Here is a 24,232-nt window from a genome sequence, read left to right on the forward strand (position 1 = left end):
CCCTCCCCGAGTGGTGGGTGGGGATGGGGGGCGTTTCTCTAGAGATGGATGCTGAGGCCCCAGAGGCCAGGGTGCTGAACAGACCCTCCACCACAGCCCCTTACCCTGCTTTCCTACCCCCTGCAGCAGGCCTTGCTGAAGCATCACTGCTGGGGGAACCCCCGCCCAGCAGGGAACTCAAAGCCAAAGGGTCACCTCGGTGGTGCAGCCCCACCTCATGCTCACCTGACCCAGGCCTGCAGCCAGTCCCATGGGGTCTCGGCCCTCCCTGGCTGCTCAGCCTCCGATACCCAGGTCTGCTGAGTCCATGAGGGTCCTGACTGTCCTTCATCTCCTGCCTTCAACTCTAGGGTGAGGACACTGTCCTAAGATGGTGTTTCTCACAAAGGTGCCCAGAACAGGAGGGCCCAAAGGCAGGGAGACGCTATCCGTGGTCAGGAGACACAGGAGTAGGCCTGGCCACATATGGAAACTCAGCCCTGCCCCATGTTCTCACCTCCCGCCAGAGGGCCTGGCCAGGACTGGGTGCATCCCAAGGCCAGAGCTCAGCGAGAGGCCTCCCAGCCGCTGTCCAGATGCCCTCCAGCCAGTTTCACATCAGTCACGCCTCACTGGGGAGGCCCACAGGAGACACCATCATCCATGTTTTTGTTCAACAGACATTTAATGACCACCTCCGAGTGCAGGGTCTGGGCCTCCCACAGGGTGTAGGTGGAAGGGCCAGGCTCCTGCAGAGCCCACCCGGCAGGGTGGACAGCCCCAGGGAACACGCCCACGTTCCTGGAGGGACAACACAGCAGCGGGTCTTGGGCAAGGGCCGAGGCCCCCTTCCCCCTCTGCCCAGGAAAAGACTCAGCCCCTGGGGAGGGTGGATGGACAGAGAGACATACATACCCCTGTCCTTAGAGGCATCCTTCCACAGCGGGAGTCAGAAGGGCTAGAGAGGGGAGGAGCTTGCAAGGCGGGACACAGCCCCACCGGAAGCCCACCCAGGGAGGACCCCAGTAGGGAGAGAAGGGTGGTTTGGGGGCCCTGGGCTGCAGGCCTAGCCTGGGTGTGTCCTGCAGTCAGGTTGGGACTGGTCTTCCAGTCACGTGGGCCCCTGGGTGGGTATGCGCCAGGCATGCATGTGTGTGCTCCCATGTACCTGTATCCCTGTTTGGCTGTATGTCTGTGGGTGCCTGTGACAGCTGTGCACACCAGTGTCCATGCGAGTCCCTGGAATCTGTGCATTGGTGCAAGGAATGCCTGCATACATGGCGAGGGGCTGTGTATACACGGGGGGGCTGTGTATACACGGGGGAGGGGGCTGTGTATAAAACAGGAGGGGCTGTGTATACACGGGGGGGCTGTGTATAAAACAGGAGGAGCTGTGTATAAACGGTGGGGGCTGTGTATAGACAGTGGGGCTGTTATACAGGACTCTGGGTACACCATGGTCTGTGTAGGCAGGTGGGTCCATGCACATGGAAGGGTTCTCGCACACAGGGGGTCCCTCCAGCCTTGCACCTGGGGGTGTGTCTGGGCAGCGTTTACTTGCACTTGTGCACGTAGTAGCCAGTGACGTAGCCCAGGATGAACACGCCCCAGAAGAGGGCCATGCCCCCCAGCACCTTCATGGCGATGCCCAGCTTGCCCGAGCACAGCTTCTGGGAGACCCTAGAGTGAGAACCGCAGGCACGTGAGCCCCGGGCAGCCCTGACTAGAGTGGGGATGGGGGCTGGGGGAAGAGGAGGAGCAGGCCCCGGGCAGCAGGGCAGCCTGGGCACTCTGAACTCAGAAGACAGGAGGGGGCAAGTGAAGGAACAAGTCAGGGCAAGTGTGGTGCCCGGGTCTGCGGATATGGTGGCTGCCAGGAAGGACAGGAGGGGTCTGCATAGGGCGAGGTGGGGCCCCTCCTTCCTGGCCCCTCACCTCTGCCAGCCTGAGGCCTCCTCTGTGCTGGGCCCGCTGGCCACATGGACTTCATCTGGGTGGCTGTTCTCCCACCTGCTGTACCTGATGCTACTCTCCTGGGGCTCCATCATGGGGGCACAGGGTTCTGGTGGGAGAGACAGAGGGTGGACTGAGGCCTGTTCTACCCCCAGGGGGCCAGTGGTCAGGTTCCATGTGCCATTGCTTTTAGGGTGAGGGTCTGCCTGGGGGTGGGGCCAGGGCAGAGGGGCACTGAGGTGGGCTGGCTCCTTTGTGTGCTCACTCAGTCATGTCCAACTCTTGGCGACCCCATGAACAGGCTCCTCTGTCCATGGATTTTCCAGGCAAAAATACTGGCGTGGGCTGCCATTTCCTCCTCCAGGGGATCTTTCCAACCCAGGGATCAAACACATCTCCTGCGTCTCCTGCATTGGCAGGTGGATTCTTTACCACTGTGCCACCTGGGAATTTCTTCCCACATCCTTTCATCTGGCTTTAGGGATGAGGAATGGTTAGGCCACTTGCCCAGGGTGACGTGGGAGGAGGCAAAGAAGGAATTCCAATAGTCTGAAAGTCTGCCAAACCCTGTCCTCAGGAATGTGAGAGTCTGTGTTTCCACCAGCTTGCTCCGCCCTGGGGGTCAGGCAGACACAGCTGCTGCCACCCTGGAGGGCCCTTGGCTGGGGTCAGGTCACCAAGCCTGATAACAGCCTGACCTCCTCCCATTCCTGCCAGATAAGGCCCCAGAGCCTTCCCTGGAGGCTGGGAGGCAAAGGGCTGGCGCCTGCAGAGTGGCAGGCCTGAGGGCAGCTGGTAGGGCTTGGCAGCAGTGGCAGTAGCTGTGAATTCTGGCCTGTCCCCTCTCTCACCTACTGCTATACCCTGCTGGTGGTCAAGGGGCTTGAGAGCCCCCTCACTTTTAGAGGCCTGAGACTTTGCTGCAAAAACCTGACCTGTCTTCCAAGTAATCTGGGACACAGAGGCTTAAAGGCACAGTGGGCCACTTAGCAAGAAGCCAACCCAGAAATTATGAAAGCAGGTGGTTCTGAACCCACTTCAACCCCCTCCAGGTTCAGTTCAGTTCAGTTCAGTCTCTCAGTCGTGTCCGACTCTTTGCGACCCCATGAATCGCAGCACGCCAGGCCTCCCTGTCCATCACTAACTCCCGGAGTTCACTCAGACTCGCGTCCATCGAGTCAGTGATGCCATCCAGCCATCTCATCCTCGGTCGTCCCCTTCTTCTCCTGCCCCCAATCCCCCCCCAGCATCAAAGTCTTTTCCAATGAGTCAACCCTCCAGGTTGCCCTTTCCCAAATCCCAGACTCAGAGGATGAAGGAAGGGAGCTTGTCTCAAAGCCACAAAGCCTGTTCTTCCCGTGGGAGCCTGTGCTCTGGGGGCAGCCATGCAGGCCAGGTCTCAGGCCCCAGGGAGGCCAAACATTTGTTGACTGTGGGTTCTGCTTTCCCACGGTGTGTCCAGCAAAGGGGCTCTGAGCCAGCTTGGTGCGCTACCTAATGTCCACCCCTCCCTCCTGCGGCCAGATCCCCTGTCTTGTTCCAGGCTGCAGTGTCCCAGCCCCAAGTGATGCTCATGGGCTAAGACAAGTTTTGATTGCTGCTTTGTATGGCATCACCGACATCAATTTAAGCAAGCTCCGGAAGTTGGTGATGAACAGGGAAGCCTGGCATGCTGCAGTCCATGGGGTTGCAAAGAGTTGGATACGACTGAGTGACTGAACTTAACTGAACTTCCCATGACACCTGCATATGAGCAAGGTGCTGGAGAGCAGCAGGAGCAGGAGGCTTTTGCTTTTGTGAAAGAGAATAGCCACCTCCTTCTCTCTTCCTTGATGTGATGGCTGGAGCTGAGCAGCCACTTTGCAGCCTGGATATCCTGCAACACTACCCGGTGGTGCTGAGTCTTCAAATGCACACCCACTGCCCACCCGTGGGTTTCTTGGTGTGAGGATGGCCAGCCCAACCTGCTCCAGCCTGGCATAGTGGGGTCCTGGTGTTTGTGATAGAACGGGTTCCTGACTGATGTGGACTGTGGCCCTCAAGTCAATCTGGCTGGACAAAGCCACCAGAAGCTGCTGATGTGCTGGAGCCAAGGTCTGAAGGCTTCGCTCACTCATCTGTAGCAGCCTGACCAACCCACACGTGATGGCCACAATGTCACAGGACCCTGGGGCTGTGCTGCCTGGCAAGGACACCTGCTAAACCCTGGAAGCCTCACTCCCAGGGGTACCACTGCCTCTTGGGAGTGTGTAGGGACAGAGTTCTGGGCACACAGGGACTGTACATACATTAAGACCCCTTCACCCCAATGCACTTCCAAGGAGCCCACAACTTACAAGAGGAGAGTCTTGACGTCAGGGATTGAAGCCTCTGTGATCCAGGAAGATGGTCAGAGCTCAGGCCAGTGAATCTCACCTCCCAGCTCGCAGTTTGGGGTCTGGGGAGTCTCAGAATTCTCCAACCTTAAAGAAAGAGAAAATTTAAAAAAGTGAAGAAGAGCAAGAGTAGGGAAGGGAAAGGGGCTCTGGGGCGTCCCAAGCGGCCAGCAGGAGCTGGCCCGGCAGTTGGCCTCGGGAGTCTGTGGGCCGGGGGACCATTCAACCCCGCCCCCACCCCAGCAATTCCACTTTTCCGGGCCGGGCGCTCGCAGGCCAGGGAGACCGCGGCCCCGAGGGCGGGAAGCTGTAGAAACCAAGCCCACCACCTCCTCCCACTGGCTACTCGAGGAAGCTGCACTCCCACCCCGCGTCTCACCTGGCTCGACAGCCCCCAGCCGCTCCGCGCCGCAGACGTGTCCCGGGCCGGAGTCGGGCGGGGCTTAGAGGGGGCGTGGTCGGGCGGGTGGTGGGGCCTGAGCGGGGGCGGGGCCGGAGGCGAGGCGGTGGATGGTGGGATCTGGACAAGGGGCGGGGCGTTGGCTCGCTGGGTGGGGCCTAAACGGGGAGGTACCTGGGGCCGTGGGTGGGTGGGTGGCCGCAGGACTCCTAACACAGGGGTGGGCAGGGTGGAGGAGAGCGGCGCTTCCCGGGGGCGTGATGGGGGCGGAGCAACCCAGAGCCCCAGGCCTTCCAGGAGTCGCGTTCCTCAGGGGCCGCAGGGGCCGCAGACCGCGCCGCTCCGCGGTGCCCAGACGCGGCCGGGATCTCCGGACTCTCTCCCCACTGTCGCAGTTTCCCCGCCGGGAGCCGGGCTCGAGCGCAAAAGCGGGTCCCGGGCGCGCCTGCCGAGCTAGAACCGAGGCACTAGGCGATTCGAGGAAGCTCCCGGGGCGTGTGCAGTTAGGCGCCGGTCTTCGGGGGCCTTCTGCTCTCTCGGAGAGGCTAGAGGCCTGGGCCCGGCGGCCATGCACCTGACGCCCTCAGCGGGCGGGCGCTGCAGTAACGGAAGGATGCGTGGGCAGGTGGAAGTGGAGAGCAAAGGGAAGAGGCAGAGGACCCGGTCTACTGAGCACGTGTTTGTGTGCGGGGCACAGAGCTCTGTGTACAGCACAGACAGGCGAACCTGTGCTCTGCAGAGCTGTCATCACCAGAGCGATGGACGGTCAGAGAAGTGCGCAGGCCGACCCTCCTCCTTCCGCAGGGGCGCAATAGCAGAGCAGTGCCCCGGCGGGGTACCCCAGCGGGAGAGCCGCGCAGGTGTGTGCAGCTGGCGTCAGAAAAGGACCCCTGTGAGGGTGTGAACCAAATGCGGTGGACAGAAGCCCAGTTCAGGCCTCCTACACCTGGGACCACCAGAGGGCACTATATTCAGTGCGGGGTGTCTTCAGGAAGGAGCCATGGGTGCAAGCTGCTGTGCTGAACCCCAGTGAGCTGTGGAATGGGAAGGGGTGTTCATGTAACCCAAGCTCCCCTCTGTGTCCTAGTGAAGGAGAAGGTGAGACCACGGCCAGCAGCAAGTGTAATTCTGAGTCAGAGGGCCAGGGTGGGGCCACAGGTTGGGGAGGGGATGACGGAGGGGAAAGGGGCACCCAGGGGACACCCAGGCTGGGCCCTGGCCTCTGCTGTGCTGGCTGCACCTAGGGTCTGAGCTGGGCCTCCTTGGAGCTTATCTTCTTGGACTTGCTGGGTGAGGATAAGACCTCCATCTGCTGCAGCGGGGGCACCTTGACTCCCTTCTGTTTCAGCTGGTTGTAGTAGTCCATTCTGTCTGAGATGATCCTCTAGAAAAGACACCCGGCAGTGTCTGCACAGGCCTTGCCCACTGCTGGGACACCACCCTGTTCTTCCCGAGAAGGGCCTGCTGCCACAGTGCTGTGCTGGTGAATATTTACAACCTTTCCAGGAGGGATTAAAAAAGCTCTGTTTTGTAGCATTTGCCAGTTTCTGTGCTGAAACGACTCCCACCAGGGCTGATCCAGCCAGCAGGGTGAAGCCAGAGAACTCAGAGCTGGGTAGAGATGCCCACCATCCAGGCCTGCTCACTCCTAGAGCCTGGGCCAGATCCACTTCATCCTCCAGAAATTACCAGGAGCCTAGACTCCCAGAGACATCAGAGGCTGTCAAGTTTGACCCTCAGGGCAAAGTCTCTTCTACCTTCTGTGCAGGAAGGCTGCCCTGCCTCCTCCTTAGCCTCCTTCCTTCTCTCTGGCCTTTTGCTGGTTTGTGCGGGGTGGGGAGGAGCAGGTGTTGGCAAGCGAAAGGGTTCTTCCCTGACTACTGGTGGGTGGTGATGACTCCTTCTATCCCCCTCCCTCCCTCCCTTCCTCGTATCCTCTCCCTCACTCTCTTTCTACCACCCCCATCATCTCCTGCCCCTCCCTCCCTCTCAAAACCTCTCTCCTCCTTTCTACCCCCATCTCTCCCCTTCCTGTCTCTCCTTGCCCCCTCCACCTCCTTCTTCCCTTGCCCCAAACACTAGTAGTCAGACAGAGACCTTTCCCCAGGTCTCCATGCAGGGGTCCCCCTCTGCCCTGAGGACTGGCCACCCTACAAGGGTGCTATTAACCAGGGGCCCACCCAGCCTCACAGAAGAAAGGAACCAGGCCCTGGGGACAAATGGGCCAGTGGCAGGTCACAGGTAGCTGCTGGGGTCAAGGGCCGTGCTGTTGGAGAAGGCTTGGAAGGCAGGCACCCTCTCCCTGGTACAGAGGGGATGCTCTAGGGCTCAGCAAGTCAAGTGACCAGCCTACAGCTGCGAAGCCAAGGTCCTGGGGTGGTGACACTCCTGCCAGCCCCAAAGCCACATTGTTTCTCCTAAACCTCCCTGCCCCTCTGAAACCTCTGCTTGTTGGTGAGGAGCTGGTGTGGGCTGAGGCCAGGGAGGGTGTCCATGCCAGGCTCCCAGCTCAGCAGCGATTCCAACTGAGGCCATGCTGAGATGCTAAGGAGCGTCCCTGGGGGAGCTGGGCTGGGCAGAGCCTAGGGCTGGGCTCCCACTGCAGGAGAACCCAGGACCCAGCTGTTTGGCTCCCTCCCTACCATACCAGGTGAGTTTTCAGCAGCTGCTGATGGTTGCTAAACACTGACAGCAGCTCCAGGATGTTGTTCCCTAATCCCTTAGGGAAATCTAGTCCCTTCTGCCTGAGCAGAGAGAAAGGACCATGCTGGGGTCACGGTGAAAGCATGACACCACCAGGACAAGAATGGGGGCTCCTAATCTCCCATCCAGGCTTATCCCCTCTGCTTCCAGCTGCAGATGCAGGAGCTCTGGCCTAGAGATGGGGCCCTGGGGACAAGGAGGCCTCTGAGCACCGTTTATACCTGCAAGCCTTCCAAAATGTCATTGTCAGAGATCTCAGTGGCCAAGGACTTGATCCCTATGGTGTTGAAGGTGGCCTGGATGATCTTGTTTCTCAGTCTTTCGAGCTGTGAGCACAGAGGAGAAACAGCCAGGCTTGCCTTGAGCAGGGAGACAGTGTTCTCCACACCCGCTGCCTCTCTGAGGTTCCAGAGGAGGTGGACCTGTCTTCAGTTCTCCTGCTTCAGGAGCTGGAAATAGCGTGCGAGTGGTCAGTGTGGTCTCCTGCGAGCTGGAAGGGACCTGATCAAAATCCAGACCCAGGAGACCTAACACCAAAACCCAAAGTCTCTCTACCACACCACATTTGTTTGCTTGTTTCTTAATTGAAAAAGCAAAACCCACACATAGTCAAAACAAAACTGTGAATTACCCCCCAGGCTGTCCTCCATCCCCCAGAGGCGCTTTAGCCACAGTCTCCCACTGACCCACAGCAGACAACCTGCAGACTTGGCCAGCCCTGCGATGGGCGTTATACTCCCGGCCCATCCTCCTTCTCTAAGTGACCTAGAAGTGCTCCATGCCGTGGACGTCTGCACTAACAAGGCATTACCCAGGAGTTAAGCAGCTTGAACCACTGAGCCTGTCTAGTCTTTGGCAGCCATTGGCAGCCTCGTGCATAGCAGGAGGCTGGCCCCAGCAGGAGGGAGAACACAGCTGGTTACAGCCAGCACTCTTGGTTGGCCAGTGGGGAAAATGTCATTTCAAAAGCCTTTGCACTCAGGGCCTTTACCTTTGTTGGTTTTAGGTTCTAAAGAAAGTCAACTCTTGACTGATGGTTTCCTCCTATGTCTTTGCTCATATCTATCAGGGGCTCAGAGTGAGGACCCGGGACCTCACACCCCAGCACCGCCTCCACACAGCTCTGGAACCTCGGATGGGCTGTTTGTTGTCTGTGCTGCAGGTGCCAGGACACCAGCGGTACCCACGTCATGGCTTTGTTAATGGGGTTGAATGACTTTAATAAATGCTCAGAACAGCACCTGATCCACCACAAATGCTCTCTAAGTTATAAATAGGCGGCATCATTACTACTACTTCTCTCCCACCTCAGAGCCTCCCTGGCTGGCCACCACATCCCTGGGTCTCTTTCACAGCACAACTCAAGGGGCTCCTCCATATAGGAAGCCCCTGCACTCAGCTCTTTCCGGCCACTACAGCTGACCAAGATGACCATGTCACACCCTCGCCCCCTCCTCCACCAGTATTTCTGGACACAGGAAGAGGGAAGCCCAGAGCACTTGGTGCACGGTCCCCAGGGTGGCAGTTTCCAGGGATGGCAGTGGTGGGCAAGGGCCCCTGCAGGTCTTCAGGAGGCAGGAGTCGGGCGTACTCTGGCCTGAGCACTCTCTAGGGCCGGGAGGGGGAGCCAGGCTTACCCTGGCCTGGGTGTATTCCAGGGCCTCGCGGGCCTGCTGCTCCGCCTGCTGAATCATCTCGTTCTTGTTCTGCATCTCCTCCTGGAGCTGCTTCCGCCTCTGCAGGTGGTTCTGGCTCTGATTCACCTGGGCCTGCAGCTGGTTGACCTTGGCCTCCAGCTCCGAGATGGTCTGTTCCTGCTTGGCCAGTTCACTCTCCAGCTCTGACACTTGCTGGGGGGTGGGGAGCAGTAGGTCCACTTGCCCACCTCTCCTTCCCCCAGAGGCAGCCACCTCTCCCTGAGTTCCTCCAGCCAGCCTGGCTCTGGCTGTGGCCAGTTCCCCAGTGGGTGTCCAGGGCCCTGGATTTACTGAACAGGGTACTGTCTGAAATGAGGGGCCCCCACCCAGCTGACTCTCTCCCTGCCGCCATCAGGACCTGTGGCTGCCCCCCAGGGCACCTGTCTGAGGAGGAGGTTGTCTTTCTCGATGAGGCCCATGGTCTCCTGGTACTTCTTGTCTTCCCGGAGGTTAGAGAACTGCAAAGCAATGGGGGTTCGCTCAGGGGCTGGTGGGGGGAGAGAGATGGCTGCCTCCTTGAACCTTCCTCCGTGAACCTCAGTAAGATGAAGGGAAGCATCGGAATTTCTGATGAAGAGGGAAGGGAGGGGAAGGTATCAAACACACTTCGGAAGCTGGGAAGCAGAGCCAAGGAAGCAGACTCCCAAGCCAGCAGCAGGAGAGCTGCAAACAAGCCCAGTTCACAGGTCCCTGGAAATCGCAGAAGTGGGGGATGGTGCCGGGCTCTTCTGGACATGGAGGCCGACACAAGGAGGAACATCATATCAGAAATCAGGAGCCTCAGACTCAGCCCTGACCAGGAGATGCTGGGCACCCGCCCTCTTTTCCGTCTGTCAGGAGACTGGAGGCCCCAGGGTTGGGGGGCAGGGGGACTGGGGAAGAAGAGGATCTCTGGTCTGGGAGATGCCAGGCCACGCAGTGGAGACCCCTGGCGACAGATGCAGGATGTGGGGCTGAACATGGAGACAGCAGCCTCTGCCCCACTTTGTTTGAAACACCAGCAGCTGGACTATTACACTTGGGCAAGGAACTCTTCCATTTTCCCAGATTCCAGGAGAATCCGAGCAAGCCAAGGGGAAGGAGCCAACGACAGGACCAATGAACTAAACTTCCGCTGACGCACCCAAGCACAGTTCTCCGCCGTGAAACACAAGATGGTCACCCACAGTTTGAGAGACTCCAGGCAGCTCTGACCTTGGAGCAAAATTCTTGAAGGAGTAACAGAAACTGAAAACAGACTTACAAAAGGAGCTTATAGGAAATAGAAACAGCACAAGCAGTCAAATCCCTTAAGTATCTCCCATAACTCTCACTTAAGCTGTTAAGGGGGTCAGACACATACCGCCATTAAGAAATAAAACATGAGTGTGTTTCTAAATAAAAGGGAGTGGGGAAGCAACATTCAGAGAAGCAAAGCAACATCTTAGAAACTAAATGAAACAAAGTTAAAACTCAAGAGGAGGGTTTCCCTGCTGGCTCAGTGGCAAAGAATCTGCCTACATGCAGGAGATGTGGGTTCGATCCCTGCTCCAGGAAGATCCCACATGCTGGGGAATAATTAAACCTGTGCGCCACAACTATTGAGCCTGTGCTCTGGAGACTGGGAGCTGCAACTACTGAATCTCATGTGCCCTATAGCCCATGCTCCACAACAAGAGAAGCCACCACAATGAGAAGCCTGCTCACCGCAATTAGCGAGTAGCCCCTGCTCGCTGCACCTAGAGAAAGCCTGTGCAGCAATGAAGACCCAGTGCAGCCAAAAATTAAATAAACAAATAAAATTATTTTTTAAAAAACCTCAGGAAGAGGGCTACTGATAAAGTTAAAGAAATCTAAAAGTAGAACAAGAAGACAAGATAGTGAAAGGAACAGACAGAAGGAGAAAGAGACCCAAAGAGGAGGTCTGCTGGCTGATTGATGGGGTTGCCAGAAGGAGAGTTCAGAGAAAGCAGAGACAGGAACTAACAACTATGTAAACAGAGAACAGTTTCAGAACTGAAGGACACAAGTTTCCAGCCGGCTACTGAGTGCCCAGGACAAATGAAAACAGACCCTTAATAAGGTCTAGCTATGGCAGCTTCCCTGCAAGAATCTGCCTGCAATGCAGGAGACCCGAATTTCATCCCTGGGTCATGAAGATTCCCTGGATGAAGGGAATGGCAACCCACTCCAGTACTTTTGCCTGGAGAAGAATTCTGTGGACAGAAGAGTCTGGCGGGCTACAGTCCATGGGGTCGCAAAGAGTCAGACACAACTGAGCAACTAACACTTTCATGGAAGCTTCCGAATATGAGGGATAAACATGGGACTTTGCAACTTTGCAGAGAGGAACCAACCACCACCAAGACCTACATCATAAGAAAGCTCAAGAATCAGGTTGAGTTTGTGCTTCCCTCTAGGAACACTGGAAGCTCAGAGACATGAAGTGATGCCTCCACACTGCTGAGGAAAAGCAGTTGCCAAACCGGAATTCTGTTCCAACCAACTTCTGTTAATGTGTAAGGACATTTGCATAATATGGTATCTCCCAAATTTTACCTCCACTCCTCTTTCTCAAAAAACTACTGAAGGATGTGCTCCAGTGAAAATGTGGGGGTAGACCAAGAAACAAAGATGTTGATGGCAGCAGCTTTAAAAAGTGGTTTATGGATCTTAACACTGTTTCACAAGATTTGTGTTTCTGTCATATATCATAGGCCCAATAACTGTCTTAGTGATATAAATGCTGTGTCCACTCACTAATGCTGTGATCAAATAGTATTGGGAGGGAGCTGAGTTCCTGGGGGTGGGAGGCAGGGGAGGAAAGAGGGAAGCATTAGATAATGCCAAGATGGAGAAATATCTAGAATGCCTTATAAGCATGCTGTCTAGAAACGTGGAGAGCCAGTCGTCAAGGATTAGCTAGAAGAGTTGAAAGCATTTGTCTTGGGGAACAGGCAAATGAGAAAGAAAAGGGTTGGACTCCTGTCTTACATAATAAGCCTGTGGAATTGCTTGGTTCCTTAAACCATGTAGTTTTATGCATGAAAACTTGGATAAAAATAAAAACTACAAGTGCTTCAGGGAATTCCCTGGCCAACCAGTGGTTAGGACTCTTTACTTTCACTCCCCAGGATGCCAGTTCAATCTCTGAGTAGGAAACCTGCGATCTCACAGGACATTCAGCATGACCAAAAATAAAATAATAAAAGTACTTCACGAGGACTTAAGGTCATGGTGTTCTCAGTCCTGGGACCACGGACTGGGAGATGCTTGAGAAATGGCCAGAAACCTAGTGGTCCAGGAGACAGAGAGGACCGCTGGGGCCAGAGGGCGGCACAGCTTAGAGCATGAAAGTGCTGTGAACCCCAGGCCTGCCACTACCAGCTCCTGAGTCCAGTGTCTCTGTCAGGGGGTGGGGGCGGGGATGGATGGCACATGTCCCAGCACAGCAGAGGACACCGCCACCTTGTCAGACATGGCCTGCAACTGTTTTTTCCGCTCCCGCAGCTCCTTTTGCAGCATCTCATTCTCCGTGTTGATTTTCAGCAATTGCGACTCTTGGAATTCCACCTGTCGCTGTAAAGACTTGATGGCTCCTGCAGATGAGAGCAAACAGGGAGGAGGGGGCCAGCCACTGCACCATCCCTAGAGCTCCGCGGAGCTCCAAGCTGAGGGCTGGCTGCCTGCTCCCATCCCAGGGGTCCAGTGCTGCCCCCGCATTGTCCCAGCCAAGAGGGACCCAGGGCAAAGTGAGCGGTCCTTGGTATCCTCGCTGAGCTCCCACCTCAGCCTCCTCTGGCATCCCACCTGTTGCCAGGGAGTATCTGGTCCCGGTGATCTCAAGCTGGAACTGGAACTCCTGGATCAGCTGCTCATACTCCTCCAGCTGGGCTATCAGCTCCTCCTCAAAGGTGTCGTCCACAAAGCCGCCCCGCCTCCTGGCCGCAGCCTCCTCCTGCTGCAGCTCCTTCTCCTCATCCAGCTCCATCACCTCTTCGTCCTCCTCTTCCTCCAGCTCCCCGGCCCCGTACGCATCCCTCTCCTCGTCCTCGTCCTCCTGCACAGTTGCCATGACCACCGCCTCCTCCTTGTTTCTGTTCTCCTGCAGAGTTTCCTTCCTGCTGGCTCTAGCCTTCGCCCCCTTGTCCGCTGCCCTCTTGGCCTCCCCTTCCAGGTGCTCTTCCTCCTCGTAGTCGCCTCCTTCCAGCTCCTTGCCTCTGTCACACTCTTCCTGCAGCTGGGGGAGGGGAGGGGATGCTGGACAGGGCTACGGGGACCCCCGGGAGGGAGGCTTGAACCTTCATGGGGGCATTGGGAGGACGGTGCTATGGGGCCATTGGTCAGCTCCCCTCGGGTTACATCTCCAGGAGCCGCCCCACCACCCCTCCCCTGCTGTGGCTGAGGGCTCAGCCTGAGTGAGGGCCACCAGGTTAGCACAGCATGTGGGATGCTGTGGCCTGAGCCTCTCCCAGGCAGCCTGGCAGACTGGGCTCTGGCCAGCCCACACCTGCCGCCAGGGCTCCACATCCTCCTCGTCTTGGAAGGTCCTGAGGGTGCTCTGTCTCCCCTGCAGCTTTGGCACAGACTCCAACAGCCGCTCCTGCGAGAAACCTCGGGGTTTCAACTTGGGCCTTCGGCTCCCCCAGGGCCCATGTCGCTGAGACCTGTCCTCTAAGAAGGGCCCACCGTTCCCCTGCTGGGGTTGCCCTGTCGATGGGCAGGGGGCCGTGCTGTGTAGGTGATGGCCCTGGGGGGTAGCCCTGGTTAGTGGCCCAGCAGTAACAAGCACACTATTTTGGAAGTGTTCGGGAGGGCCAACCTCAAACACGCCCGCAGGTCACTGCCCCCCACTGCCCGCTTACTGACAGCCCCTGGGAGGCTGGGGAACAGGGGGACACAGGACCATACTTCCAGGCTCTCCAGACTCCTGCTGCCTCCCTGCCCACCAGTCCCCCACCATCGGTGTCTGGGTAGCTTTTTCTGGAGGTGTCCAGAGGATCCAGCAGGGGTCTGAAGCCCCCCACCCCCACTTCATATGTGCACCCAGCGTAAACGCAGGCTGTATCCTCAGATGAGAAAGAAACCAGTTCTCAGACCAGGTGACGGCCCCCGGATCCCCACCCTGCCCTGCCTCCTCCAGTGCCCACCCCACACCTGGGGTCCAGGGGAGCAGCATGCCATCCCTACATTACAGTCAAGGCCCTGTCCCAGAGCCAGACCAGGCCAGGCTATCTGCAGAGCGCCTGCCACTCCTCACCCGCAAGACGTGGCTGGGCGCGGCCTCCTGGCTCTTGCTCTTCAGGAGGCATTTCAGCTGCTTCCTCAGGGCCTCCCTCTCCTCCTGGAGAGCCAGGATCTCTTCCTCTCTCTTCTGAGCCTGCGCTTCCAGCTCCGAGAGGCGCTGGACTTCCTCCCCTAGCGCCAACAGGCACTGGTCCTGAGGAGAAACGGGGAAGCCCAGGGGGCCACTTAGCCACTCAGACGCCCCTGCCGCACCCTGCCTTGTCCACCCCCCACCACCACCCAAGAGCAGCAGCTCCGGGCCCAGGAGGACCCTGTGACCCCAGCCCAAGGTGAGCGGCTTCTTGCGTGCAGACACTTTACCATCTGAGCCACACCTACTAACCAGCACTACCCACCAAAGACCACTTCCAAGGAGCTTTTCGGGGCTGGATCTACTGCCTTTCAAAATCTCAAAACCCTCAATCATTCCAACTTGAAGACCAAACAAAAGTGTTTTGGGACAGTCATTGAGAGAATTTGTCATAATCAGAGCTGAACAACTGACAGAAATACAACGGGGATTCTTCGAGCAAGAGGGAGATGGTCCCAGATAGAGTCTGAGGAAAAGATAACTAGGAGGTCGTCCAGATGTCTAAGAATTAAGAGCCAGGTTTCCGTGGAGCCCATGAGTCAAAGAAGAAGCCACACAAGAAATCATGAGATATTTTAGACAGAATAATAACAAATACTTGGACATGGCATGACATGGGGCAAAGCAAAAACTGTGATTAAGGGCAAATTTATAAGCTTTGAATGCAACAATTAGGGGAAGCAATGGAATATCAATGATCTAAGTATCCATCTCAAGCATTCAGAAAAAAGAACTGGAAACTTCACTTAAATTATATAGCAAGAAGGGAATTCTTAAAAATCAGGATAAGAATGTGTGATATAGGGACTTCCCTTGTGGTCCAACGGCTAAGACTCCATGCTCCCAATACAGGGGGCCCAGGTTCCATCCCTGGTTAGGAAGCTAGATCCCCTGTGCCACAAGTAAGACCAGGTGCAGCCAAATAAATTTAAAAAAAAATTTTTTTTTAATGAATGAATGACATAGGGAAGCAGAGAAAAGGGGGAGGAGAGGAGGATGAAGCAAATCGGCAACATTTTAACATTTGGACAATCTGGAGGGTATATGGGAATTGTTTACACTATTAAGTTAAAATAGTCATAGAGGGACTGCCCCAGTTCCAGTGGTTAAGAATCTGCCTGGCAGTGCAGAAGGCATCGGTTCAATCCCTGGTGGGGGAACCAAGCTGGCTTAAAACTTAACATTCAAAAAGCTAAGATCACAGCATCTGGTTCCATCACTTTATAGCAAATAGAAGGGGCAAAAGTGGAAGCAGTGACAGATTTTATTTTCTTGGGCTCCCAAATCACCGTAGACAGTAACTGCAGCCAAGAAATTTAAAGATGCTTGGTCCTTAGAAGCAAAGCTATGACAAACCTAGACAGCGTATTAAAAAGCAAAGACATCACTTTGCAAACAAAGGTCTGTATATTCAAAGCTATGATTTTTCCAGTGTATGGATGTGAGAGCTGGACCATAAAGAAGGCTGAGCACCAAAGAATTGATAGTTTCAAAATGTGATGCTGAAGAAGACTCTTGAGAGTCTTTTCTTGGACAGCATGGAGGTCAAACCAGTCAATCCTAAAGGAAATTTGACCCTGAATATTCATTGGAAGGACTGATGCTGAAACCCCAATACTTTGGCCACCTGATGTAAAGAGCTAACTCATTAGAAAAGACCCTGATGCTGGGAATCATTGAGGGCAGCAGAAGGGGATGACCAAAAATGAGATGGTTAGATAGCATCACGAACTCAATGGACATGAACTTGAGAAAACTCTGGGAAATAGTGAAGGACAGAGGAGACTGGTGTGCTGCAGTCCATGGGATCATGAAGAGTCAGACACGATTTAGTGACTAAACAATAACAACAAATGTGTCCAGAACAGAAGGAAGTCCTGGAAGGCGATGCTGGTTTCCAGCGGGGGATGCTAACTTTGCAACACCACATACGTGTTGCTGCAAATGATGTGGCCTACGACAGGGCCGAGGAAGACAGAGGTGAAATAAAGAAGACCCTGAGGACACAGTGTGAGCCCCTGGAGACAGCCAAGCCTGCAGTCCTCCCCCTGGAATTCCCTTTCCTGAGAGGACTGCAGAGAGCATCCTCTTATGTATGTCTGTATTCAGTTCAGTTCAGTTCAGTTACTCAGTCATGCCCGACTCTTAGCGGTCTCATCGACTATAGCATGTCAGGCCTCCCTGTCCATCACCAACTCCAGGAGTTCACTCAAACTCATATCCATTGAGTCGGTGATGCCATCCAACCATGTCATCCTCTGTCATCCCCTTCTCCTGTCTTCAATCTTTGCCAGCATCAGAGTCTTTTCAAATGAGTTAGTTCTTTGCATCAGGTGGCCAAAGTATTGCAGCTTCAGCATCAGTCCTTCCAATGAATATTCAGGACTGATTTCCTTTAGGATGGACTGGTTGGATCTCCTTGCAGTCCAAGGGACTCTCAAGAGTCTTCTCCAATACCACAGTTCAAAAGCATCAATTCTTCAGCACTCAGCTTTCTTTATAGTCCAACTCTCACATCCATACATGACTAGTGGAAAAACCATAGCTTTGACTAGATGGACATTTGTTGGCAAAGTAATGTCTCTGATTTTTAGTAAGCTGGCTAGGTTGGTCATAACTTTTCTTCCAAGGATCAAGTGTCTTTTAATTCCATGGCTTCAGTCACTACCTGCAGTGATTTTGGAGCCCCCCAAAATAAAGTCTCTCACTGTTTTCATTGTTTCCCCATCTATTTGCCATGAAGTGATAGGACCAGATGCCATGATCTTGGTTTTCTGAATGTTGAGTTTTAAGCCAACTTTTTCACTTTCCTCTTTCACTTTCATCAAGAGGCTCTTTAGTTCTTCTTCGCTTTCTGCCATAAGGGTGATGTCATTTGCATATCTGAGGTTATTGATATTTTTCCTGGGAATCTTGATTCTAGCTTGTGCTTCATTCAGTCCAGTGTTTCTCACAATGTACTCTGCATATAAGTTAAATAAGCAGGGTGACAATATAAAGCCTTGATGTACTCCTTTCCCTATTTGGAACCAATCTGTTGTTCCATGTCCAGTTCTAATTGTTGCTTCCTGACCTGCATACAGATTTCTCAAGAGGCAGCTAAGATGGCCTGGTATTCCCATCTCTTGAAGAATTTTCCAGTTTGTTGGAGAAGGGAATGGCAAACCACGTCAGTATTCTTGCCTTGAGAACCCCATGAACAGTATGTCTGTGTAACTCTATCTAATTATATCCTCAGGCTATTTTCCAAAGGTGAAATTGTTGATGGTATCAATGCTTTTTAAATTGTGAAATCTACAAAAATTAAAAAAAACAAATTGTGAAATCTATCATAAAATTAAAGGTACAGTTTCGGGAATAAAGATAAAATGAATACTCATGGACCCATATTATCAGGGCTCAAGAGTCCCCACTGTGTGCTCATGACAAACCACCCAGCATCTTCTGTGACTTATTTCCACAGCTGTTTTTAGTGCTTCATGAGCTTAAAAAAAAAAAAAATCTGTAAAAACCTGAAACTGACTCTAAGAGACTTTTTACGTTGACAAGACTGGTGGAGGGAAAAAGAGAGAAGACACAGATTGGCGATGTCAGAAAAAAAAAACCAGACAATCTTCTACAGAATCTTCTCCAGACACCAGAAGGATACTAAGAGAGTCTTGTGCACAGAGTGAGGCTTCTAGATTTGAAAACTGACATGGCTTGGACACCTTGTTAGAAAAACGTAGCTTTCCAAAACTGGAACAAGCAGGAAAAGGAAATCTGAATATTTTTTAAAGGAATTAATTTAAAAACACACACACACACAAACCCTGTAAGAAGTCACCAGGCACAGATGACTTCAATAATGAAATCTTCAGAATTTAATAAAGAAACAACAACCATCTTAGGTGAATTCTTCCAGAGAATCGAGAAAGAAGGAACGCTTCTCAGCTTTTGTTGTTGTTACTCAGCCAGAAGACTCTGACCCCAAAAGCAAATAAGGGGATGACAAGGATGGTAAATTACAGGCCAGCCTCCCTCACAAACAAGGATGAAAAAGATGATATCATGGTGAATCAGTCCATAGGCAGATCTTTGCCATCCAGCTGATTGTTATTACTACTGTGTTAAGGAATACAGTCTCCCAAGTGGAATGACTGGGTTAAAAGCCTATGGATGCTGAGGGTCTTGACACATGGGGTGAAGCTGTGTAGGAGGGGACAACATTTAGGCCAGCCTAAACTGCTCCCCATGGGGAAGAAGACAGATAGCAACCTGGCCTGTAGAAGCCACGGGAGAGGTCTGAAGGTCAGTTCAGACTACATCTGGGCCCAGAGACTAGAACAAGAGCCCCGAGGGCCAGGCATCCCCTCTGGCAGGACGCAGAGCTGGGACAAGAGGACCAGGATCTGTGCCCAGGCTCCGTGCCTGGCCATACCTTCTCATGGATGACGGAGATGTACCAGGGTACCCGCTTCCTCGGGTAGCTCTGCCCCAGGTCGGGGCTGCTGGGGGTCGGGCTCAGCACGTGGGACTCGCTCTTCTTCCGCAGGTAGTTGAACTCACAGGCACTCTTGCTAAGGGGAAGGAGGCCGCCTGTCAAGAGGGGAGGTGGTGGTGGGACGGTCACACTCTTCCCGTGCTGAGCGGCCCGGGATCTTCAGTAATGTCCCTCTTTTGAGACTCCCCCGGAAGCCCTTCCCTGCCCAGCTGGGCTCCTCTCCATCTCCCCGTTGTCCCACATTCGTCCCCACCACCCCCAGCCCAGTGTGCATAAGCAGCATCCGAGCCCCCTTCAGGGTCCCAGAGCTGGAGTCAGGGCAAGATGCTGCCTGTGCACAGGGGGCACTTCTGAAGTGAAGCAGACTTCTGGGGGTGGAGTTCATCTCTGGGTAACCAGAAGTATGTGTCTGTAGGAATGGTGCCTGGGTGTCCCTCTACTCAAAGACAGACGCGTCCCAGGGCCCTTGTGAGGAACACTGGGCCAGGCAGTTGGTCCTGGGAAGGCAATTCCATGGGGCACCATAGGAATGGAGGGAACAGGGGCCCTCAGGGCTGGGGTGCCAAGGAGAGAACCCCATGGGCCATGCACACCCCCAGTGCCCCGCACAGCCCGCCCTCACCGTCCACCTTCACATCCAAGCCTTGCTGGCCGGAGAGTGGGTTCTCGGCCCCCTTCCAGGTCTCAGAGCCGATGCCTGTGTCTTCAGGCAGAGACAGGGTCGTGGCTGAACCTGGAGGATGGCAAATGGAGGACAGTTGAGGCCAAGTCTCCCCAAGACCTCTGGGCAGGGACTCGTATTTCCTTCAAAACAGTGGGTGGGGTTCAAGGTGCCTTTTCTCGGTAGAAGCACAGGACTGGACTACAGGACTGAATGGAAACGTGGTTCTGTCCCCCTGCCCACCTGGCATTTTCCCCCAAATGGATCAGGTGCAACTTAGGCTCTGTAAATCAGTGCGCCTCTTCCCCAGAGGATGGCCCCTGTTCCTCCTGTAAAACTGTCTCCTCAAAATCTTGCAGAATTCCCTTCACCCCAAGGGTCAGTGCCATGTCCTCTAGGCTGGCACAAACCAGATGGTGGCGAGTGCACCAGGAGCAGTATGTGGGCTCCACCCTGCACCCAAGATGCTCTGTGTTCCCCCACCCTCCCCAGACACCACCACCCTCCTGGTCTTGGAGCGCTGGCTGCTCTCCAAGGCCCCCCGCACTGAGAAAGGAAGGCTTAGAGCCTGACAAGTAGGGTGAGACCCCACTTTTGCCTGACTGCCACCTGAGATCCATAGAAAGGACCCCAGCTGCTGGCTACAGGCACTCAGCCTTGATGTCGGCACCGTGAAGATAAGGTTGTGTGTCAGAGAACAAAAGCAGCCCAGGCCCTGGAGTGGGAATCTGGGATGGCGCCTGGCCTGATCAGCACCACTGGGTGACAGCTGAGCACCTTAGTTGCCCTCTCAGAGGCTCTTGACTGAATCAGAGCACTGTGGGCTTAGACAAAAGGCTGCTGAGGCTCCTTACAGGGCTCGGTCCCTAATGACCCACCTTTGGACCTATGGACCTTGTCACTGAAGCTTCCAGAGTCTTCACCTTCTCCGCCATGTCCCAGCCCTACTGAATCTTGGTGATTGACAGCCAGAGAGAGTAAGTGGGCTGGCAGACCAATGACACAAATGTGCCCAGTGGAAGGAAGAAGGACATTCCCTCCTTCCCTTCCCCGAGGAGCAACCCCAGCCTTAGCTGAGAGCCAGTTTCAGAAGCAACAGCTGCGGCCACCGCACATGCCCCCTCCTCTGGCCACACCCGCAGGCTATCCTGGACTCCAGCAGGTGGGTTAGCTGGAGTGGGGCTGGGTGTGCACACAGGGCCCCATCGGACACACTCACCATAGTGGGTCATGGACGTGGATCTGGTGCTGAACTGGGGGCAGCCGGGACGTGTGAGGAACTTGTGCCGAAGCTCCTCCATTTCGGACATGAAGCCGCTGTCCTGGGGGCTGGCGTTCTGGTTGAAGTCTCTCTGGGGAGCGGGGAGAATGAGACCAGCAGGAAAAGAGGGACCCAGGAAGCCCTCCACCCCCTCCACCAGTGGAGCTCCAGGACCTGGCTCTGTGTGCCAACCACGCAGGCTGTCTCTTCCCCAAAAGCTGGCCGCTCGATGAGGGCTGTGGGAGCCCTGCTTTGGAAGTTGCAGTCAGCTGAATCTAGAGCTGCTGTCCACTTAGCAGGCCCCTGGGCAGTGGGGCTGGCTCCCCAGTCTCCCCCGCCCCCCACCACATGAAGTACCTGCATGAAACTTGCTGCCTGCACTTTCTCTTCCTTATTTTCTCTTCCCCCTTTCCCTCCTTCTTAAAAAGGCCCGTAAGGAAGGCTCAAGGCAGACACAGCATCTTCTCTCCCAGGCCCCATCCACCCCCCAGAATCTCCACATCTCAACCCACCGCCCGAGCTTATTCAGGATGCCCCATCGGCCCTCCACCCTCGAGGCCTTTGATCCAGCGGAGAAGCACGTCATCTCCAGATAACCGTGTGTGGCTGGGCCGTCCCTGCTCCCGAGACCCCGTACCAGCTTCTTGTAGTAGCGGCAGATGGCCTGAGCCGACCTGCTGAGGGAGCACTTTTGTTGGCGGAGTTTCCATTCTGGGGTCTGTTCATCCCGGCTGGCCACCTTCCGGAGGACAATCAGGCCCTTTTCTATCAAGTTGGGCACCAGACTTTTCTTCTTGGGCCCGCTGGCTCTGATGGGTAACATCGTGAGCGTGGAGCGAAGGACCAAGATTGGTCGCCTGAAGGATGACTTGGATCAATCCTGTGGGATTCGGGTCTGGAGCTGAGGGGTCACAGCCCCAAGCATGGACATGCAGGTCCAAGCACAGGTGGGCAGAAGACCAGCTTCTCAAGCTCCATGTCCTAAGGGGTCCTGGGAGCAGTGTATGGCATCACAGATGTCTCCATAGAGACGGGACCTGTCATCTGTCTTAATTTTCTACTGGGAAGGGGAAGAAGAAGCTGCTTCCACTACAATATCAGGATGTTACAAGCACAGGAAAGTGCCCTGACACACTAGCCACCCATTCTCCTGTTTCCCTTTTTTCACAATCCTTAGTATTTCCCCTTATTTAAAAATCTGACACTGCATCAATGGCTCTGATGTGAAATTTTAACTTTTTCAGTTAAAATCCATACTTTAGACATATTATTTTTTAGATTTTTTTTTTTTTTTGCCACACTGCTTGGCATGTAGGACCTTAGTTCCCAGACCTGGGATCGAACCCACACCTCTGCCTGCTGCCAGCAGGGGCTGGCATATTCCAACTCCCTGAAGGATGGATTGAAAGAATGTAGGCTCAAACTACAGTTTTTTAAAAAATTAAAATTAAAAATCACCAACAGTTTGAGGCTACATTTTTTCAGCCCATCCTTCAGGGAGCAGCAGGCAGAGCTGTGTTTTTAAGCAGCCTCACTCTCTTTCAAAGGAACCGAGGTGTCGTCCCAGAGTCCAGTCCCCTCTGGGTCACCCCATGTGTCCCTACAGCTCAGCATGGTCTTCACTCCCACACCATCCACTGGTCTGGCCCAGCTCAGAGTTTCAAAGGAAACTGGAACACTGTTTCGAGGTCTCCTGCCTGTCTCAGTGTCACGCGTTTCTGCTCTTTCTCCAGTCCACGCGAGGGACATGTCTAGACATGAAGCTCTGGGTTCTGCGTTTCTCAGAAGGTTGAATCTGCCATCTTGGTTTCCACTCCTGACTGTTATCTTGAGTCTAAAAGGAGAGGGTCCCTCTTGGAATCAAGAGGCTCTGAGAGCCAGTAGGGGCCCTTGTGCCATCCTGGAGGCGGCTGTAGAAACAGCTGTGGCAATGAGAGCATGAGGGGCAACACTGCAAAGCTCTGGTGCCTGTCCCATGTCACTGGAGATACAGACAGTACAAGGGTAATCCTCCACCATGAAGATCAAATATTGGTCATTCCCAGAGGGTTGCGTTAATGCTTTCTTTATGTGTGTGTGCTCAGTCCTGTCAGACTCTTTGTGACCCCATGGACTGTAGCCCGCCAGGCTCCTCTGTCCATGGGATTTTCTCAAGAATACTGGGGTGGGTTGCTGTTTCTTTCTCCAAAAGATCTTCCTGACTCAGGGATTGAACCTGGGTCTCCAGTGTCTCTTTTGTTGCAAGCAGATTCTTTTTTGTTTGTTTTAATCTAAAATCCAGACTTTATTTGTTTTTGCCAGATTTTTTACCTCTCTTTTTCCTTTTTTAAAACTTAATTTATTTTAATCGGAGGCTAATTATTTTACAATATTGTGTTGCAGGAAGGTGGACCTCTTCCAGAGCCCGAAACTGGGCTCTTGTCTAACCCTCGGAAACGAATTGTCTGAGGAGACACAAGTGCTGACAAAGCAAGAGATTTTATTGGGAACAGGCACCGGGGTGGAGAGCAGCAGGGTAAGGGAACCCAGGAGAACAGCTCTGCCATGTGGCTCGCAGTCTCGGGTTTTATGGTGATGGGATTAGTTTCCGGGTGGTCTTTGGCCAATCACTCTAATTCAGAGTCTTTCCTAGTGGCACACGCATCGCTCAGCCAAGATGGATGCTAGCGAGAGGGATTCTGGGAAGTGGGTGTCCGGACACACGGTATCTCCTTTCGACCTTTCCCGAACTCTTCTGGTTGGTGGTGGCTTATTAGTTCTGTATTCCTTATTAGGATCTCCTGTCATAAAACAACTCATGCAAATGGTTACTATGGTGCCTGGCCAGGCTGGGCGGTTTCAATCAGTGTGCTTCCCCTAACGACTGCAGTGGTTTTTGCCATACATTGACATGAATCAGCCACTGGTGTACATGTGTCCCCCATCCCAAACACCCCTCCCACCTCCCTTCCCATCCCATCCCTCTGGGTGGTCCCAGTGAACCGACTTTGAGTGTCCTGTTTCATGCATCGAACTTGGACTGGTCATCAATTAGACATATGATAATATACATGTTTCAATGCTATTGTCAAATCATCCCACCCTCGCCTTCTCCCACAGAGTCCAAAAGTCTGTTCTTTATATCTGTGTCTCTTTTCTGTCTCATATATAGAGTCATCATTGCCATCTTTCTAAATTCCATATATATGTGTTAGTATACTGTATTGGTGTTTTTCTTTCTGCCTTACTTCACTCTGTTTAATAGGCTTCAGTTTCATCCACCTCATTAGAAGTGATTCAAATGCATTCGTTTTAATAGATGAGTAATATTCCATCATGTATATGTACCACAACTTTCTAATCCATTTGTCTGCCGATGGACATC

General features: G+C 54.0%; 2 protein-coding genes across 3 annotated transcripts; both read right to left on the reverse strand.

Moving 5' to 3' along the window:
* Positions 1-225: 225 nt before the first annotated feature.
* Positions 226-5,311, reverse strand: SMIM1 (small integral membrane protein 1 (Vel blood group)). 2 transcript variants are annotated; one of them, XM_069544857.1, is made up of 5 exons: positions 4,687-4,761; positions 4,269-4,394; positions 1,915-2,041; positions 1,510-1,659; positions 226-346 (listed from the first exon to the last, which is right to left on the reverse strand). In XM_069544857.1, the coding sequence occupies exons 3-4, from the start codon at positions 2,025-2,027 to the stop codon at positions 1,533-1,535; spliced, it is 240 nt and encodes a 79-aa protein (XP_069400958.1). In that variant the 5' UTR covers positions 2,028-2,041; positions 4,269-4,394; positions 4,687-4,761; the 3' UTR covers positions 226-346; positions 1,510-1,532. The 2 variants fall into 2 exon arrangements, with proteins under 2 accessions (XP_069400958.1, XP_069400957.1); XM_069544856.1 differs by lacking the exon at positions 226-346 and having other exon boundaries at positions 646-1,659; positions 4,687-5,311.
* A 636-nt stretch (positions 5,312-5,947) lies between these two features.
* Positions 5,948-21,691, reverse strand: CCDC27 (coiled-coil domain containing 27). Its single transcript, XM_069544382.1, has 13 exons — positions 21,506-21,691; positions 20,827-20,959; positions 19,569-19,679; positions 18,884-19,041; positions 14,347-14,526; positions 13,597-13,689; positions 13,171-13,326; positions 12,897-13,098; positions 12,555-12,685; positions 9,488-9,565; positions 9,048-9,260; positions 7,632-7,736; positions 5,948-6,091 (listed from the first exon to the last, which is right to left on the reverse strand). Exons 1-13 carry the CDS (start codon positions 21,689-21,691, stop codon positions 5,948-5,950), a joined length of 1,890 nt encoding a protein of 629 aa, XP_069400483.1.
* Between the last annotated feature and the right edge of the window lie 2,541 nt (positions 21,692-24,232).

This window comes from Ovis canadensis, chromosome 12, assembly GCF_042477335.2.
Source record: "Ovis canadensis isolate MfBH-ARS-UI-01 breed Bighorn chromosome 12, ARS-UI_OviCan_v2, whole genome shotgun sequence".
NCBI lineage: Eukaryota > Metazoa > Chordata > Mammalia > Artiodactyla > Bovidae > Ovis > Ovis canadensis.

What these genes read in the sequence shown, in the direction of transcription:
- CCDC27 (XM_069544382.1), bottom strand. Translation starts at nt 21,691, where the DNA reads ATGTTACCCATCAGAGCCAGCGGGCCCAAGAAGAAAAGTCTGGTGCCC. An exon ending in AGAACAGAAACAAGGAGGAG is followed by an intron (nt 13,099 to 13,170) that starts GCGGTGGTCATG and finishes GGGGAGCTGGAG; the next exon opens with GAAGAGGAGGACGAAGAGGT. An exon ending in ACATTTTGGAAGGCTTGCAG is followed by an intron (nt 6,092 to 7,631) that starts GTATAAACGGTG and finishes TGTCTTTTCTAG; the next exon opens with AGGATCATCTCAGACAGAAT.
- SMIM1 (XM_069544857.1), bottom strand. Translation starts at nt 2,027, where the DNA reads ATGATGGAGCCCCAGGAGAGTAGCATCAGGTACAGCAGGTGGGAGAAC. An exon ending in GAGGCCTCAGGCTGGCAGAG is followed by an intron (nt 1,660 to 1,914) that starts GTGAGGGGCCAG and finishes TTCTCACTCTAG; the next exon opens with GGTCTCCCAGAAGCTGTGCT.